This window comes from Bos taurus, chromosome 29 (assembly GCF_002263795.3).
Source record: "Bos taurus isolate L1 Dominette 01449 registration number 42190680 breed Hereford chromosome 29, ARS-UCD2.0, whole genome shotgun sequence".
In the NCBI taxonomy this organism is placed as follows: domain Eukaryota; kingdom Metazoa; phylum Chordata; class Mammalia; order Artiodactyla; family Bovidae; genus Bos; species Bos taurus.
In genome coordinates, this window is record NC_037356.1 from 36,158,462 (window position 1) to 36,177,584 (window position 19,123).

Genomic DNA, 19,123 nt, shown 5'->3' on the forward strand with positions numbered 1-19,123 from the left:
CAACCCAGGGATCGATCCCAGTTCTCCCCCATTATGGGCAGATTCTTTACCAGCTGAGCCACCAGGGAAGCATGGAAAAGCAAAAGGACAAGAAACTCTTGAAGAACTTAGTAGAGGTGGGATCACACTCCCGGATAAATTGTGGTACACTCATAAAACTGAACATGATACAGCTATAAAAACAGAAGGAGAAATAACCACAGCCACACCAAACAGCATGAACTACACGACTCTCCCAAGCACAACGGTAAACAAGAGAACAAAACAGAAAGGAAACCATACTAAGGGATTCCACTTACATAAAAGTGGAATCAAAACCATGGAAAACGAGTCTAAGGTCTGTAACCTTTGGCGAGAAGGGAAGGAGCAGTAATTAGCAGGAAGCATAAGGATGGCTTTTAGGAGATGGGGTGTGTGTGTATGTGTGTGTATCTGACTCTTTTTGATCCCACAGACTGTAGCCCACCAGACTCCTCTGTCCACGGAACTTTCCAGGCAAGAATACTGGAGTGAGTTGCCATTTCCTACTCCAGGAGATCTTCCTGACCCAGGTATTGAACCTTCATCCCTTGCATCTCCTGCATTGGCAGGCAGATTCTTTACCCTGAGCCAGCTGGGAAGCCTTTAGGAGATGGTAATGTTCTGTTATTTAATCTGGGTGTTGGTTACAAAGTATGCTTACTTCATATCATTGCATTACTGCTTATAATTTTTTGTACTTTTCTATGTATATATGTTCCTGTGGTCATATATGGATGTGAGAGTTGGACTGTGAAGAAGGCTGAGCGCTGAAGAATTGATGCTTTTGAACTGTGGTGTTGGAGAAGACTCTTGAGAGTCCCTTGGACTGCAAGGAGATCCAACCAGTCCATTCTGAAGGAGATCAGCCCTGGGATTTCTTTGGAGGGAATGATGCTGAAGCTGAAACTCCAGTACTTTGGCCACCTCATGCGAAGAGCTGACTCATTGGAAAAGACTCTGATGTTGGGAGGGATTGGGGGCAGGAGAAGAAGGGGACGCCAGAGGATGAGATGGCTGGATGGTATCACTGACTAGGTGGACTTGAGTCTGAGTGAACTCCGGGAGTTTGTGATGGACAGGGAGGCCTGGAGTGCTGCGATTCATGGGGTCGCAAAGAGTCGGACACGACTGAGCGACTGAACTGAACTGAACTGACTGATGTATATGTTATAGTTTAATCAGAAAGCTTAAAAAACATGATAAGGAAATATGAGGGACACAAAATAAATTACACAAATAAAATGGAAAAGAATAGATGTAAAAATGATCAGAGAAAATGTTAGGTTCAGAAAGTAAAACCAATATACTCACATTGATATTCCTGGGAAAATGAACACATCAAATGAAACTAAAAAGATATTCAAAAATCTAATAGATGAAAATGTTCCCAAAATAGAGTCTTAACCTATCCATCAAAAGGACACACCCTGTCCTAGGGAATTCTGATTCACGTGCTTGTGAAGTCACTAGACTTCAAAGAAAAACTTCAAGGATAAAGAAAGACTCAAACAGGCATTAAGATAGAGAAGGAATGAGGAAAATAATCAAAATTAGACTCAAGATTTCTACAAAAGTAAATGCTAGGAGATAATAGAGAAGAATTCTAAATAGCTGTGGTTACTGAATAGAACAGAAATGTATTAGTTATAATAATAACACAACGAATCCCAAACAGTGAGGGAGAGAAGCGGGGGAAGGACCAGTGTGCTGAGTCAGGTTATCACAGCAGAAGGTGAAGCCTGAGGGGACCAGAGCTCAAGGCGGGTTAGGAAAACATGAGTAAATTAAGTTAAAGTATTTAGATTAATAATAGCATTTAGGGCACAGTTTTCCCCTGTTTATCTTTTGTCTGTTTTATGTCTGAAAGAAGTCTAGAATAATAGTTACCAACTGTAAGTTAATGAGGATGTTTCTGGGCAGAAATATTGTTTCGGTTTTTATGTACTTTCTTTTTTGCATTACTTCAACTTTTTTATGAAAAAAAATCATTACTCTAAGAATGAGTAAATGAATTAATTATCTAGAAATACAAAGGCATTTCATTTTGTTTTTCCTCTTCAGATGTAAAAATGAATTAAATCTAGCCATTGCTTGTTTGGTAGAATCAATAAGTATTCACAGAAATGAACATGATTTGTCTTTATCAAGAATATACTTAATTAGTACAAAATTACTAAAATAAAATAGCAACTCTGCTACTAAATATTTGTGTCTCCCCAAATTTATACATATGTCCAAATCTAGTCCCCAGTGTGAGGAAGTTAGGAGGTGGGGCCTCTGAAAGGTGATTGGGTCATGAGGGTGGAGCCCCTATGAGTGGGATGAGTGCCCTTCTACAAGACCCCAGAGGGCAGCATCGCCCTGTCTGCCATGGAGGGCACAGCAAGAAGTCAGCCATCTGTGAATAAGAAGAGGGTTCTCACCAGACAACAAATCTATTGCACCTTGGTCTTGACTTCCCAAACTCCAGAACTGTAAGAAATAAATTTCTGTTGTTTATAATCCACTCAGTATATGGTAGGAGCTTCCCAGGTAGCTCAGCAGTAAAGAATCTGCCGGCCAATTCAAGAGACACAGGAGATCCCGGAAGGAAATGGCAACCCACTCCAGTATTCTTGACTGGGAAATCCTATGGACGGAGGAGCCTGATGGGCTACAGTCCATGGGATGGAAAAGAGTTGGACATGACTGAGCAACTGAGCAAAGGCACATATGCTATGTATGATATTTTGTTATAGTAGCCCCAATGTACTAAGACAAACTCTCATTCAAGTTGACAGACCTCACAAAATTGTAGGTCACTAGCAATCAGGAATAAATTCAACCATAAGTGATACGACAAAGACTCCTGATTTTCTCTAGATTCCATAAATAATATTAACCCAACTACTGTCCACTTTTCAAATTTTAAAATATAATTATCCAAGGACTTCCCTGGCAGTCCAGTGACTGAGACTCTGCACTTGCACTGCAGGTAGCACAGGTCCAACCCCTCACAGAGGAACTAAGATTGCACACGCTGCACAGCACAGTCAAAAGTAAAACAGAATAACAAAGCCCCATTGATTTAAAACGTACTAATAAAATAAAATGGAAGTATCCAAATCACCTACTAAGAAATCTGAAAAGCAAAAAGTGCTTACTGATGAGTAAGCTTACTTAAAAATCACTCATGACACTCAGTGGTACAGCTGAATAACAGTCATACTAGCCATCGTGAAAATACAACTATTTGGAGTCACATTCTTTTTAGGGTAGGACTGACAATTGTTAAGCTTGGGTACCTTCTTTATCACTTTCACAACCAGAAGAAAAATAAGGAAGACATCCCTCAAAGTCAAGCAGGATACATTAGAAATAGAGGTAAAAAAAAAAAGAAATGTTTTTAAAGAAAACCAAGAAGAATCTCAATTCTCAGAAACTAAAAGGGAGAAAGTTGCCATTAAGGGTATAGGCAATTTAAGCAGGAATTTTACCCCAATATTTTAAAATAGATTATCATACTAAGTCAGAGAAAGACAAATATCATATGAGATCATATATGTGGACTCTAAATGTGATACAAATGAATTTATTTACAAAACAGAAACAGACTCACAGACTTAGAAAACAGACTTATAGTTACCAAAGGGGAGAGAGGGGTGGGCATAAATAAAAAACAGATAGACGACAAGATCCTACTATATAGCACATGGAACTATATTCAGAATCCTGTAATAAACCATAAAGAAAAGAACATTAAGAAAGAATACATATAATATAAATATAGAGATAACTGAATCACTTTGCTCTACACCTGAAACTAACACAACATTACAAATCAAATGTAAGTCAATAATCAAAAAAAAAAGAACAAGTACTAAAATGTTTCCGAATTTCCACAGGCACTTTTGAAACTCAGGATTATTCTTTGGAGCTTGGACCAATACCCAATTAATATCCTTATTTTAATTTAATGCTTAAATTTCCCTGACAGATCATTTTTGTATTACCAAAGTATTTCAATACACACTGGTTGGAGTGTGTTAATGTCGTGTTCTGCTTTGTCTTCATTAACAGACATCGAGAATATTCTAAACACACGAGACACAGACTTTCAGAGAATGCGCAGTGCAGAGGGTTGGGGGTATTCCAGGAGAGGGTACCTTCATAATATTACCCTGAAATAACAAGAAGGCAAAAAAGCAACTCATTACCTGCTGAGCTGTAGCATCCTGTTGGACATAAGCTACTTGGCCTGGGTCTGTAAACAGCGTCTAAACAAACAACAACAACGACAAAAACTTATCAATAGATCTTTAGACAGCTTGTCTGTGCAGGAAAAATTATCCTACTGCTAAGCACCAATCCTGAGAGAGTTTCTGTCAAATAGCTAGTAATAATCTTTCATTAATAAAGAAGATAAAGACAGTAATCCTATATTTTGCTAAAGCCTTTCATTTATATGTCTTCAAAGAGATTGTAAAAGCTAACCCTCTCCATTGGCTAACACACTGCACACTTCGTGATTTTACTCTAAAGCAAAGCCTCTCCTGAGATTGAATGTCACGGTTAATTAAAAAGGCATTCCGTGAACAAGGGGGCATGCATTCTCACGTAACACTCTGTCATAGGGGTAGACTTGCAATTAAATGAAAATGGTTGGAGATACACTAACAAAGAGAAGAATACTGTATACCCAAGGATTACAACTCCTTCCAATGTAAATGCACACTCAGCAGATGTAGAAAATAAATAAATAAATTGCATTTAATGTTCCATAGACTCTTTTTTGGATAAAGCCAGTAAGATCATAATTTTCAAAGTTCTCATTATAAACATTATTTGGCTGACAGTCATGATAACTAAAGAAGGAAAACCTTCAAAATTATTTTAGCCAGGACACCACAAGAAATCTCCAATCCAAAAAAGTATTCTTTGCTCTAAAACTTTTAAATGACTCTAATTTGCCTAAGGTTTTAGCAAATTTATGGTCATAGGAACCATGGTTAAGTGCTGATTCCAGAAAACTATAAAAGAGAATTTTAGCGAGCTTCTGATTTCTTATATTTGACGTTTAAAAACTATCATAACTCAGACATTTAGTAACATAGTAATGATTTAAAAGTCGGGCACAGGACATTCTTTACATAATCTAGATGTTCTTATTTCAGTACAGCTGGGGGACTAAAACTGAGAAGGGCTATTCCAAAAGTAACATCTGACTATCAGGCAATTTTACCTTTATATAGACTTGAAAGGCATTTATTAGGTGGGTCTCATTTCTTCTTGGGAGTACTTTGGGTCTCCTGATTAAATATTGCATGAGGGCAAATTTTTATTACCAGGATCCTAGTACAAAAACTACGGAACTGGGGACTTCCCTGGAGGGCCAATGGTTAAGACCGCCTTCCAATGCAGGGCTGCAGGTTCAGTCCTGGGGGGGGAGCTAAGATCCCACATGCCTCTCAGCCAAAAAACCGAAAGCATAAAAACAGAAGCAATATTGTAACAAATTCAATGAAGACTTCAAAAATGGTCCACGTGAAAAAAAATTTTTTTTTTAACAAAAAACAATGGAACTGATTTCTAATATATTTTAAAGTGCTATGTACATTATAAAGTGCTAAAAATACAAAGTAACATTTATATATTGGGGGATATTCCTGTTATGCATTTGGAAACCAACACTCAGAGTCACTAGCAAAAAAAATGAAAGCAGTTATAATTGTACAGCTTTTACCCTCACTTCTGTAACAGTCCTAAAAATCAATAAATTATTAGTAAATAGCCGTTAACAAGCTAGTAGGATCCCTCACTTACACGTTTAACTGAAATAATGTGCATGTTTCCACTGAGATTCATCTTGATTAAATTACACAGAAATAAATGCCATGTTTGGCCTGGTTCTTGACACTTAGGAAAAGTAACAGGCTGATAATCTTGTTTATAATAATAATCAATCGATATCAACAGTCAGTGGGGAAAAGACCTCATTCCAGGTTAGTGCTCTAACTCCTTATATTTAACATTTAATTTAAATAAATAAACCACATCTTCCTTTGCCACGATGGTTATAAGCTCCTTGAGAGCACACATCTTATCTGCATATTTCCTGCATCAGCTGGCAGCAGCACAGTGACTGGCAGAGCGTAAACCTAAGGGCTGAATTAACAGATTAACAAACAAGCCATCAACCATGGTCCCAACGTGCCTGCGCAGCTTCCACGGGATGGATGTAGACCAGTGTGTGCTGAGGACCATCCACGGAGGCGTAGGAGGCACCATCTGCCGTGTACACCACCTGCTGTGGCGGACGGACCTGGTCATCGGTGTAGACGATCTGGGCCACAGTTCCAGCGTCTGGAACAAAATGCACCTGGGCAAAAAGCAGCAAGTACAAAGTGATCACCCTTGTGGAAGCCACCCTGTAGCACAAAGACGGGGAACTGACCGAGAACACCATACACTTGCATTCCTAAAAGATCCCCATGAAAGGAGAACACGATGAACGAATGGATCATCTGTGCTGAGTCAGTGACTTGGCAAAGGGATCCAAGGACCTTCTCATTGACTTTTACTTAATATTAGGCAACCGATTTAAACACCCCTTTGCTTCAAATATCAACTGCAGGTCTCTCTTTTGGGGCGTGCTGAGAAGAAACGTGGCAGAAGATTCCTGATGGACAACACTACCAAACTACAAAACACGGATTATTCTGTAAGGTGGAAAAATATGTCAAGACTCAAAAGTCAGTTGCTTTCAACATGTCATAAAAATTCCACTTTCTAACAAAGAGTGCCTTTTGGCAAACACAGTAAAACAAGGTCACTTGCTTTCGTACAAATTCTTCGGTCCTCCACCGCTGTTCTGTAGGCAAGGGGTGAATGTCTGCTGACTTGGTGAATGTAACAGAACTTTTCTTTGCCAAGTAGGACACAAAAAATTCTGAGAATGTACTTTTCAGGGGTTTTGGATAACTATTTCAGTTGTCACCAGGGGAAATAATTTTCTGTCTATGAAGAAGTAAAGCAGAAACTGATTCTGTAAAGTGCTTTCTGAGCAGTCAGCTTTGGAGGTTTGAGTTCCTGCAGGTTGGCACACAGCCTAGTGTCTGATATTGAAGGTACAAAGCAGATGGTCAAAGCACGCATTTGGGAGAGAAATAATTTATGTGCTGATATTGAAGTCAGGCCCTCTTAGGTCGAAATCTTTACTCTTATACTGTCTTGGCTTTACACATAATTTTTTACTTCAGTTTTTTCCAGTGGAGAACAGATCCCAAAGATGACATAAGCTAATTCAACCCACAGAAAGAAAACTGGAGACAAGATGCAGTCAAGCACCATGTAAATAAAACAGACTTCCACTTTAGCACTAAGTGATCACCCCAGCTTCTACATAAATCTGCTCTGCCCATGAAGATACAATTTGCACAAGAACTGGGCTTCTGAAATATCTGTGCAATTTTAAGTGCTGCAAGATAATTTTGTGAGTTTAGATTTGTTCATTAACATCAAAATCTTTAACTAGTCTCAGTGCTTAAAAAAGAAAAAAAATTTTTTCCTTGAGAGTTATCCAAACTCTTCAACTTGGTCTTCATCACCAAGTACTTGGCTAAACCAGGATTCCTGGATGGGGGAAGAAATATTGCAAGGATGGGGTGCAACAAAGGATGCTGAGCTCTGCTGCCTACTGTCTGATTACCTGCAAATGTGGACCCTATTTATTAATGGACTACATTTTTCTTTATAAACAAAGTACCCCAAAATATATAGCTACATGAAAGTAGCCTTCCAGATAGCTTCCATGAGAACCAAAACAGCATTCTGAATTATTCTGCTGGAAGCTTCTCTGGTACCTTTTTCTCAGTATTCAGACACAGACTTTTAAATCATATCTGATGACTGATTTTATGTACTGTAACATTAGTTATACTATGTAAATCAAACATAATATGTGTATTTAAAGGCTTCAATATAAAGTTTCTGATTACTTAGCAACTGAACAACTATGGTTATGTAATTTGATGAAAATGAAATTACATATATATTATAATGCTATACAATGAAGTTTCATACTTTGGTCACATATAAAATGTGGCTCCCTATGACTGCTGACTCTTACCAAAATTCAAATCCATACCAAAAACGCAGAGATTCACTTTTGCTAAGGACAGTCAAAAGAATGTGTAGCTGGTTAGTAGAGCGATATCTGAATAAGTGACTAACCTCCAGAGCTGTTGATTCACTGGGACAACTTTCAATGAGAAGTTTACATTCTGAATTTGAAAAGAAAAGGAAAAGCCACTCACTTTATAGACATACCTTGTACTTCACTACACACAAAAAATCAAAACCCTTTCCTGGATAACATAAAAGAAACCCTGCAGTTTGAAGCTTTCACCATGAAATAAAATGGAGCAGTGAAGAGGATTATGACAGTAAGTTGGGGGAAAGGCAGAGAAGCCCATGGGTGGTATGTAGCTTCTTGAAATCACAGCGACCATGCAGATGGAGGATTCGAAGCACTGAAATGCTGCCCATTCCTTGAGTACCACGTCCACCCATCAGCTCCCTCCTTGCCCCACATCACTATACAGGAGCTGCTATTTCTCTAGCTGTCAGCAAACTCTACCAACTAAAACACCGCGGTCAGTGCCCAGCTGGGAGAGCACTTTTCACCTGCGCAGCGTTCTCCTCGTGCTCTGCAGCCGGGGGCCACACGTGTGAGCCTTCATCTTTGGAATCCATCCCCTCTCGGCTGGACAGCGGCCCAGGCACCTAGAGTTGTGCAGGGTGAAGGACAGTCATCTGTCTCCCATGCACGTGCTCGTCAGGGACAGGAAGGCCTCTCTGCAGCGTGCCTGAGAAAAAGAGAACAGGACCCAAGACTTAAATACATGAATGTGTTTTAATAAGTTACAGTCTCAGCCACAAAGAGGAAAAAAAAAAAAAGAAAGCTTTGTAAGAGATAACACACCTGGGCAAAAAAGGTGAAAATGGAGAAATTATATGTAAAAATGACACAATGTACTGCATGCACGTTCTGCTCTGGGCCCATGCCAGGTGGATGGAGCCTTCATCACACTGAGTGTGGTCCCTAGTTCTCCCCACGAGGAGGATGACAAGGCCCCCAAGTCAGTCAAGCGCTGGGCTGACACCAAATCTTACTGCGGCTCAGCCAGCTCGTCCCTGTTTGCACACCTGTCGAGACACTGACTTCCTATACCACCAACTCAAAATGAAAAGCAGCATAATAAAAGTCACAAAATAAGGGACAATGGCAGGTGGAGGGAGCCAAATTTTCTGGGCCACAGTTTGGTGAATACAGATACCAACTCTGTTTCCTATGGAGTCAATACAGGAGTGATGAGCTGGCAAATCAAAGCCTCACTAAACATCAATGGGCACAAAACCTATATCTTGAAATATGACTATTTTCCAAAACAGATGTTGTAATCAATCTTCCCTTCTGATGACGATAAAACACTGATGGTTTAAAGGTCACGTGAGATCTGCTGTTTAACAGGGCAGCCGGGCCTGATACACCTCCTTCTGCTGGCCCAGCAAGTGGCATCATAGACAGGCAAGGCCAAGCTGCTCAGAACACCACTCAACTAAAGATGAGAAGGACCACTGCCCAGAACCCTGCCAGAACTTTCTCCACCGTGAAATAACCTGAGAAACATTTTGAAGCTATGCACCGGAATAAGGCCTATGGAAGAAAAGAAACTGGGACACACAGCCTCGGGGTGTCTGGGATACAGAATGGCCACGTCCGAACCACCTGGGAGCCTCTCGGGAGCCAGGGAAGGGCTCGGTGCATCACTAGCATCCTCATCCCAACAGAAGCCGCCCCACCACACACACTCGCCCTGCACCCTCCAGAGGATCCTGCAAACAATGCCCCCATCAACAGCAGGTGACTGTAAGCAAAGGGGCTGTAATGTTCTCTATCTTGTATCTAGACTGGGGTGGCGGATACATGGGGAAATCACATGTAAAAAGCCATCAACCTATTCAGTTAAGAGGTGAATATTATCATGTGTAAGTTACACCTACAATGTTGCCTTTTTGTTAAGCATATCTTCCTTATATAGTAGTACTATTTAAGCATACATAAAAAGATAGTGAGGGTGAGTTGTACAGTATGTGAATTAAACTTCAACAAAGTTGTTATATATTTTTTAAAAGGAACAAAAATATTAAGAAACTCAGAGGAATGTCACCAATAATATAAAGAGCTACAGGAAGATAATCACGAAATTGTAGAAAAGGACATAAAAACTGTACAAGAGGCCCCATATTATAAAATCAGAAAATGTTCCACATTGGAAATGTTTAATTCTTTTTTATTTTGAAATAATTTCAGATGGAAAAGCAGCAAAAATAGTACAAAGAATTTCTGTATTTCTTCACTGTTCCCCCAAATGTTAACATTTTACCAGGTTTGCTTTATTATTCTCTCTCCTCCTCTTTCATCCTCTCTCTCTCTTTTCCATCTTTTTTTAACTATTTGAGAGTAAGTTGCAGGCAAAAAAACTCCTTTACTATTAAATTATTAAGTGCCTATTTCCTAAAAGAAGGATATTTTCTCACAGAACGACAGTACTTCTATCAAAATCAGGATATTAACAGTGCTATTATCTAACTTACAGACCACATTCAACTTTTGCCAATTGTCTGATTACCGTCCTTTGCAGAGAAGGAAAGCCCTCTTTTTCTGGCCAAGGGTCCACTCTGGCCTCATGCACGGCGTGTCGCTGCCAACATGTCCTGTCAGTTCCCTCCGACCGGGAACAGTCCCCAGTCTTTCCTAGTTCTCCATGACCTTGACATATTACAAACTCACAGGCCATTTATTTTTCAGAAGGTCCCTTAATTTGAGTTTGTCTGATGTCTCTTCATGGTTAGACTCAGGATACCTATTTTCAACAGGAATTAATACAAGCAAAAAAAATGCTATGCTTTTCCCATACAGGAATCGGAGATTTTATTTTTTCAACTTAGTTGATCAACTGCACAAACAACCAAGTAGACACTGGGATGCAGCGAGGATGGAGGCAGGCTTAACTCCCATACTCAGAAAATACACCGGCCCAGCGTGCCTTCTTATTTGTTTTCATTTCTAGCAAGCTGCCTGTTATTTCTTTTGTTTTTAGTTATATACTTTCAATAGGTGGCAAATTCAGTTGCCTCAAAATTCAAAAGGCACAAAAAGGTGTACGGGGGACAATCTTGCTACCTGGAATCCCTTACCAGTCTTCAGAACTAATTCATAGTATCGATTTCTTATCTATTCTTCCAAAGATATGTTATACAAGCAATTTATATTGTATATAAACAAAAATATAAATACTCCCTGCCTCTCCAAACCACAAATGGCGTCATAGTATCGATTCTATACAAAGCAGCATCTCTTTTAAACCTTATTTATTCCATATAATACCATCCCTTTTACATTGTTCCAGATCCCTATAGCATTTGTTCCCTCTTTACTATAGCTTTATCATTTCATTGTATGAACACATCATAATGTATTTAATGCTATGCTGATAAACGTTTGTGATGAGTAAGTTTGGACATGCGTGTTATGTCTTGAATTCTCGTATCCTGAATTCCTAGCTGAAGGATGATAAGCAGTTAAAGGGGCTGTGTGACTGTTAAGTAACTGATACTTTCTAACTCCAGCACTGGGGCTGTCCCCTCCCTGTGCCTGGCACATGAGGGCCTGGGGACACACAGGTAAGTGCTCTGACCTGCACAGGAGGCAGAGTGGCTACAAGCTTGGGCTCTGGACCCAGATTTCGGCAGCAATTCTGTGACTTCAGTGATGTTAGGCAGAGCATGGACGTGCTCTAAATCACTCTCCTTCTCCTTACAATTGGGATCATAAGGCTATCAAGAGAACATGAGATAATGCACGTAAGACGCTCACTTCACACAATGCCTGCCCCATGACAAACACTCACCAAGTAGCTTTAAAATAAGGCATTCAATCACATTGCATCTTTCTGTCTAACTGTGTGCCTCCCTAACTCAACCCTAAGTTCCTCCATGTCAAGGAATGTGAGTCGCTCTAGATCTGGCGTGTGGCAGGTCCCTGATCATGTGCACGGATGGTTGCCGGGGGGAAAAAGAAGAAGACACCTGATTCCTAAGTGGGTATCCACAGATGACTTGTTGGAGAAGATGAAAGTTGAAGGATGAACAGGAACAAGAAAGCAGAGATCGGAAGGGATGGGAAATTACTCCAGACTAAAATATCTTTCTTCTAATCTTACCAAGATAAAGAAGTTAGATATAACAATGACATAAAACACCAGAAATCACATAAAGCAAGGATAAAGGGGGAGAAAAAAGGAAATAACTACTTAGCAGATGGGAGTAAAATAACAGTACAGTTCATTGACACATAGGAAAGCCTGCTAGTAAAGTTTAGTATTACAGATGTGAAATATTGCCCCAAATGGTACTTCCCAATCATTTTCCCTTGTGGCTCAGCTGGTAAAGATTCCACCTGCAATGTGGGAAACCTGGGTTCGATCCCTGGATTGGGAAGATCCCCTGGAGAAGGGAAAGGCTATCCACTCCAGTATTCTAGCCTGGAGAATTCCATGGACTGTATAGCTCAAGGGGTCGCAAAGAATCGGATACAACTAAGTGACTTTCACTCACTCACTCACTCATTTTAAATACAGTTAGCACATAAAGAAGCCCAAGATGGCGAACTCTTTCATTCAAAAAATGTCTGGAATCTAAAGCACCGATACAGAATACCCAGTTCTTGTTCTTTAAGATATACTTACAAGACCTACAGAGTTTCTGTAACTACTGAACTATTTAAAACTGTGTGATATTCTTCAATTATTTGTTGTTTAATAAACTGTTCAAGAAAACTGAAATCTAGGTATGAGTCTGCTCCTAAGTCACTTGAAATCCTCTAGCATCAGCGCTGTCAACTGTAAAACCAGAGTATAAAGGGGTTTCTGGCCTTAAGCTTAGATGGGAAGCAGCAGAGAACAGTAGAAAATCCACAGGCTCTGAGTTGAGCACCCGGGCTTCCCCACTAGCTCAGCTGCTCAGCAGTTACATCCCTTGGCCAAATCACATATGCTCCTGGAGCCTCGATGTCATCCTATGTAAAATGGAGATGATAATGACCTCCTGGTGTTACTGTGAGGGTTACATGACATGTGTAAAACTCCCAGGCATAGATCTAGCACATGGTGGTGCTCAAATATGCCAATTTTCACATTTTCCTGATGAACCGTAAGAGCTTCAGAATTTTCAAAACATTTTATATTTTTTTAACTTAGCAATTTGTCCAATAACAACTGGCCTGTACCTGGACATCCTTCATAGCAAGGCTTGTCATATTTGATTTCCTTTATTTTTATTTCACAGCACAGTTTATAGAGCTCTGTTGATCTTGATTTATAGGCAATGGGTCAGGGGCAGGAATGATTCCAGGAAGTACCTTAGCGCTGTCCAACAGGTGAGTGCTGACAGACACTGTGACTTGGAGACAGAGTTCTCTGCTCCTCTTCTCAATCTCAAAGAACCTGAGAGCCACAAACTGTAGCTTGTCTAGAGAATGGCCACCCATCATTCTTTCTTTCTTTCACCCACTGTCCAAAATGTCAGAGACTTCATTTCCAGGAAAAAAAGCATTTCTATTCTCTCTAATGATTTTTTTAAGGTGGTAAATTTTATTTTTCTTTAAATTTATTTATTTTAATTGGAGGCTAATTAATTTACAATTATTGTAGTGGTTTTTGCCATACACTGACATGAATCAGCCATGGGTGTACATGTGTTCCCCAACCTGAACCCCCCTCCCACTTCCCTCCCATCTCATCCCTCAGGGCTATCCCAGTGCACCAGCCCTGAGCACCCTGTCTCATGCATCGAACCTGGACTGGCGATCTGTTTCACATATGATAATATACATGTTTCAACGCTATTCTCAAAAAATGGGCCAAAGAACTAAACAGAAATTTCTCCAAAGAAGACATACAGATGGCTAACAAACACATGAAGAGATGCTCAACATCACTCAATATCAGAGAAATGCAAATCAAACCATAATGAGGTACCATTTCACGCCAGTCAGAATGGCTGTTATCCAAAAGTCTGCAAACAATAAATGCTGTAGAGGGTGTGGAGAAAAGGGAACCCTCTTACACTGTTGGTGGGAATGCGAACTACTACAGCCACTATGGAGAACAGTGTGGAGATTCCTTAAAAACTAGAACTACCATATGACCCAGCAATCCCACTGCTGGGCATACATACCAAGGAAACCAGAATTAAAAGAGACACGTGTACCCCAATGTGCATCGCAGCACTGTTTATAATAGCCAGGACATGGAAGCAACCTAGATGTCCATCAGCAGATCAATGGATAAGAAAGTTGTGGCACATATACACAATGGAGTATTAGTCAGCCATTAAAAAGAATACATTTGAATCAGTTCTAATGACGTGGATGAAACTGAAGCCTATTATACAGAGTGAAGTAAGTCAGAAAGAAAAACACCAATACAGTATATTAACCCATATATATGGAATTTAGAAAGATGGTAACGATGACCCTATATGTGAGACAGCAAAAGGGACACAGATGTATTGAACGGTCTTTTGGACTCTCTAATGATTTTATGGGCTTCCCTGAAAGCTCATTGGTAAAGAATCCACCTGCAATGCAGGAGACCCTCATTAGATTCCTGGGTCGGGAAGATCCGCTGGAGAAGGGATAGGCTACCCACTCCAGTATTCCTGGGCTTCCCTTGTGGCTCAGCTGGTAAAGAATCCACCTGCAATGCGGGAGACCTGGGTTCGATCCCTGGGTTGGTTATTCAACAAATATTTATTAAATTTATTAATAAATGTATTAAATTAGTATGTGCCAGGGACTATTCTAGGTCATATATATTAATATACATTATAGGTACTGGTGGTAAAGAATCCACCTGCCAATGCAGGAGACGTAAGAGGTGTGGGTTCAATTCCTGGGTCAGGAAGATCCCCTGGAGGAGGAAATGGCAACCTACTCCAATATTCTTACCTGGGAAATCCCATGGACAAAAGAGCCTGGTGGCTACAATCCATGGGGTCACAAAGAATCAGACATAACTGAACATACACACATATGAATAAAGAGTGTAACAATATAATTGAAAGTATGAGCCTTAGAATTGGACAAATCTGGGTTCTATGCCCCCAAATCTACCACGTGTTTACCAGAGTATGACACTAATAAGCCACAGACTGAGTCTCAGTCTCCTCACTGGAAAATCCAAATTATCTGCCTGACTCGGTTGCTGTAAGAGTAAACAGTCTAGGTTCCATCAAGTCTTTAACGTGCTTTTTTTCACCTGCTCACGTTTCTGATCGAGGGTCGACTCCACCACACTGGGTTCTGTAGTAACTACCATCCAGATGGCGGTAAGGATGTGGATACACTGCTTGCCTGAGTGTGACCTTGCTCGCCGCCCTTCATTAGTTCCGCCCTCGCTTCACTGAGTCAGTGTACCGTCAGCACTAGACTCCCTGAGTGGAGCTGCCACTTTAAATGTCTTCAAAAAGATGACACTATAATTTGGCATTAAACCAAGAGCCATATGAACAGCAGCTGGGCATAAATTTGATTAGGGAAGCAAACATCCATCACTGGAAAAATGACCTTGCCCACCAGATCTATGGTACCTGGGTAAGAGACAGGGCAGCATGAACGATGCTGCATTGCGTTATTACTGAGACGTGGAAACACAGGCCTGCCACAGGCTGAGGAAAACAACACCAGGATCACAACTCCCAGAATGGGTAGGAGCTGCTTGCAGGAGATTCCAGGTGACAGCAGAAATGCTGTGTCAGCCACACTCTTGGTGACACAGAGACAGCAATGACTCTGAGCCAAAAGTGATTCTCAAGAGTCAGATTCTGACAGTGACAATATTTAGGAGTATCTTAAACATTTTACTTATTTTCCCCTCCACATATGTGCATGAATGATACCAATCCATGCCCAAATAAACCTAAAAGAACTCTTTCAACAAGTATACAGTAAAAATTCTGAGTAGCAGAAAGCCCTTGTATCAGAGTTTAGTTGGCAAGGCTTGTTCCTTTCGTAATGATACATAAAATAATTGTGTTTCTTACCAGCAACATCTTAGATTCAATACAACGTGACAGCATTTGGGATCACAGAGCATGATGATGAATATTCAAAAAACAGTAGTAATTTTTTTTTCATGCTTTGTGAACATCAAGCATTAAAGGTGAGCAAGAACTCTGCTCCCTTGGAGCTCACAGTCTAGTGGGATGGAAGGGCAGCTGGCTTCCCAACTCACCTGGGACACTTGCGTGGTTAAGACCGACACCAAGGAACAGTCAGGGGGAAGAAGAAGGCAAGAGAGACGCCTGCCTTTCCAGCCAGTTCACTGGTAAGGCAGCCCTGAGCCAGATGGAGTGGCTGAGGGGTCTAGCCTCCACCTCGTCTCCCCTCCTCATAGTTCCCATGTTTCCCAGGTGCTGCTCACCCCCTACCACCCACCAGCCTGGTTCCCACCATCACTGGCCCTTCTGGGCTGAAAGAAGCCAGTTCTCCAGAACCACTTAGGACATGGAATCGAGACGCTCCTATTTCATGACCTGCAGGAAGAGATGGAAGAAGAGGCCCAGACCCACCTTCAAATGCAGACAGGCACATTACTGAGCCTCAGAAACACTGAGGCTGCAGCAGAGGTTTCTGTGCTGGGGTGGCATGGCACCTTCCAGATACATCATTCTTTACATGGAGAAGTGTGCTGCATTCTAGACGGTAGGCATGCAAACCGACTTCTCTGGCTCATTACAAAGTAACCAGCAGAAACTGCTAACCCCTTCCCTGAATTCTAACAAGAGACATGAGTCATGGAGAGAAGTTAGAGGGAGGCTGAAACACTTGCAAAATGGATAAAAACTGTGGAAGGCAATGGAGGTGGTGGCTTCGCAATCTGGGGAGGGAGTGGTGGGTGGGGTCTGGGGACAGAAGAGGAGGGGTCCAGCCCCCAGAGTGGGACGCGCTATCTTCTCCCTGAGCACCTGGTGCCACCAGCACCACAGTGCAGACACGCAGCAGCCAGCGGGTGGGAAACGTTAAGGAAGCACGAGAAGGCTAGGGGAGCAGACACCGAGGGGGCCTGCCAGCTGCCTCTCCTCGGGGCTAGGGCAGAGTGTGCAGGACAGGAAAGTTCCCCTGGGGCAGACAGAGAGTGGCTGGGCCCAGAGGCTGTCTGGCCTGGTGCACAAACAATTGCTTATTTTTGTTTGCTTAAAACTTTTTTTCTTTTAAATTTTGGATCTTCATTGCTGCGCGCAGGTTTTCTCTAGTTCAGAGAGCGGGGGCTACTCTCCAGCTGTGGTGCGTGGGCTTCTCATTGCAGCGGCTTCTCTTGTTTTGGAGCATGGGCTCCAGGGCATGCAGGCTTCAGTAGTTGTGGATCACGACCTTTAGTTGCCCTGACCAGGGACCAGGGATCAAACCCGTATCCCCTGCATTGGCAGGTGGATTCTTGACCACTGAGCCACCAGAGAACTCCCTGCTTGTTGAACCTTTCCGCTTTCTCTGAATGAGCAGGGATAGCAATAAAAAGAGCAACCTTCAGGAATACCTATGTGGAAATTTGTCTCCATTTAAAGCAGTGGGGCCGGAACTTGCTTTAGGTTAGTTACACTGGAACAGGATCACAGCCACTGGAATGGCAACTTCAGTTTGCTATACTGACATTAGACCAGGCTTCGGAGTCAGACAGCCTGACTTAAAGTCATGGATCTGCCACTTGTAGCTTCTGACAGTTTGTTTACTCTTTCTGAGCTTCAGTGTCCTCATCTATAGGATAAAAAACTGAAGGATATTAGGTGTGTAGTAGTAGATAAGTGTAACCAATGTACACAATACAAAACCACTTTTGTGTCAAGAAACAGAAAGGAAACCCTTTGAAGTCATATTTAAAGATTAGATCCCACTTGGAAAAGAGTGATTTCACGCTAGGTACAGAGGGGAGGGAAAAAACCACTTTCATTAAAGCACTAAGTTATAAAAAAGGAAAAGAAAGATAATGGGGAATCTAATTCTGTGACACAGAATAATAGGATTTCAGAACTAGGAGAGAAACCCCAAACCCATCGTTCTCAGATATGTTCACAATACAGAACCACAGTGTTCTCTGCTGAGCACCATGAAATATTTACGTCTAACGTCACGAACAACATTCCATAACATCGTATAGCACTATGCGCCAGGCATATTCTAAGTATTCTGCATGTGTTGATTCATTTAGTTTTCACAACAACCATGAAGTTGGTACATTATTGTCTCTATAGGTGAGGGACTGAGAAAGAGAGAGGTTAGGTGACTTGCCCAGGGTCACAGAGTGGGAGGAGTCTATATGTGGCAGAGCTGTGATCAAGCCCAGGCACCTGCTTCTGAATCCAGGTGGAGGCTCCCATTCGACCCTGCTTCTCAGTCCACAAACTAAGATCACTTGCCCTGTGTTAAGATTCCAGCATAAATGACTCCATTATATGAGTCATATAAATATCACATCCAATCTCATTTTACAGTTCTTTACACTTACCCAGTTAAGCAAGACTAGGTATTCCCATACCTTCCACTAATTTTTTTTGCTCCTTGTTCATTTGTCACCTCCCAGTGCTAAGTTGATTGGCAGTAGTAGCAATAAACAGTTAATGAAATTTCATGGGACAAGAAATTCAAAATTAAGAAAATTCTATCCATTGTTTTTACTTAAATGGAGAAAACACATTGGCCCAGCTCTAGAACACTACTGTTTGGGGAGAGGGTAGTTTGGGAACCACTCATCTAGGACAACTTCCATCTTAGAGAAGCTTCCATCCAGCCAGCCCTCTGGTGCGTGACCCTGGCGCAGCCGAGGGAAGACAGTGCCCCCTGGCCAAGCTCAGGACGGGCTGGGCTGCCGTGTGCCAGCACTGGTCTCAGGAGTGACACTCATCAGTCCGTTGAGCTGATTTAATGTCATGACACCCAAGAAAGCTGTTTAACCTCACAATTCAGAAGACACGACAGGACATTGTCCCAGCAAGTGCTCCGCTC

The 19,123-nt window shown here is 41.5% G+C and overlaps 1 protein-coding gene across 3 annotated transcripts in view; it reads right to left on the reverse strand.

The window, feature by feature from the left end:
- The window catches only part of PRDM10 (PR/SET domain 10), a 98,769-nt gene that overhangs the window by 57,471 nt on the left and 22,175 nt on the right, over positions 1-19,123 (reverse strand). For 2 of the 3 annotated variants that reach the window (XM_005226844.5, XM_005226842.5), the window contains exons 2-4: positions 8,686-8,867; positions 6,215-6,379; positions 4,218-4,277 (exon numbers count right to left, since the gene is read on the reverse strand). In XM_005226844.5, coding sequence (XP_005226901.1) covers positions 4,218-4,277; positions 6,215-6,379; positions 8,686-8,754 — 294 coding nt within the window. In that variant the 5' untranslated portion in view covers positions 8,755-8,867. Of the gene's footprint in view, positions 1-4,217; positions 4,278-6,214; positions 6,380-8,685; positions 8,868-19,123 lie in introns of those variants that run through there. The other variant, NM_001191168.2, reaches the window with a different exon arrangement.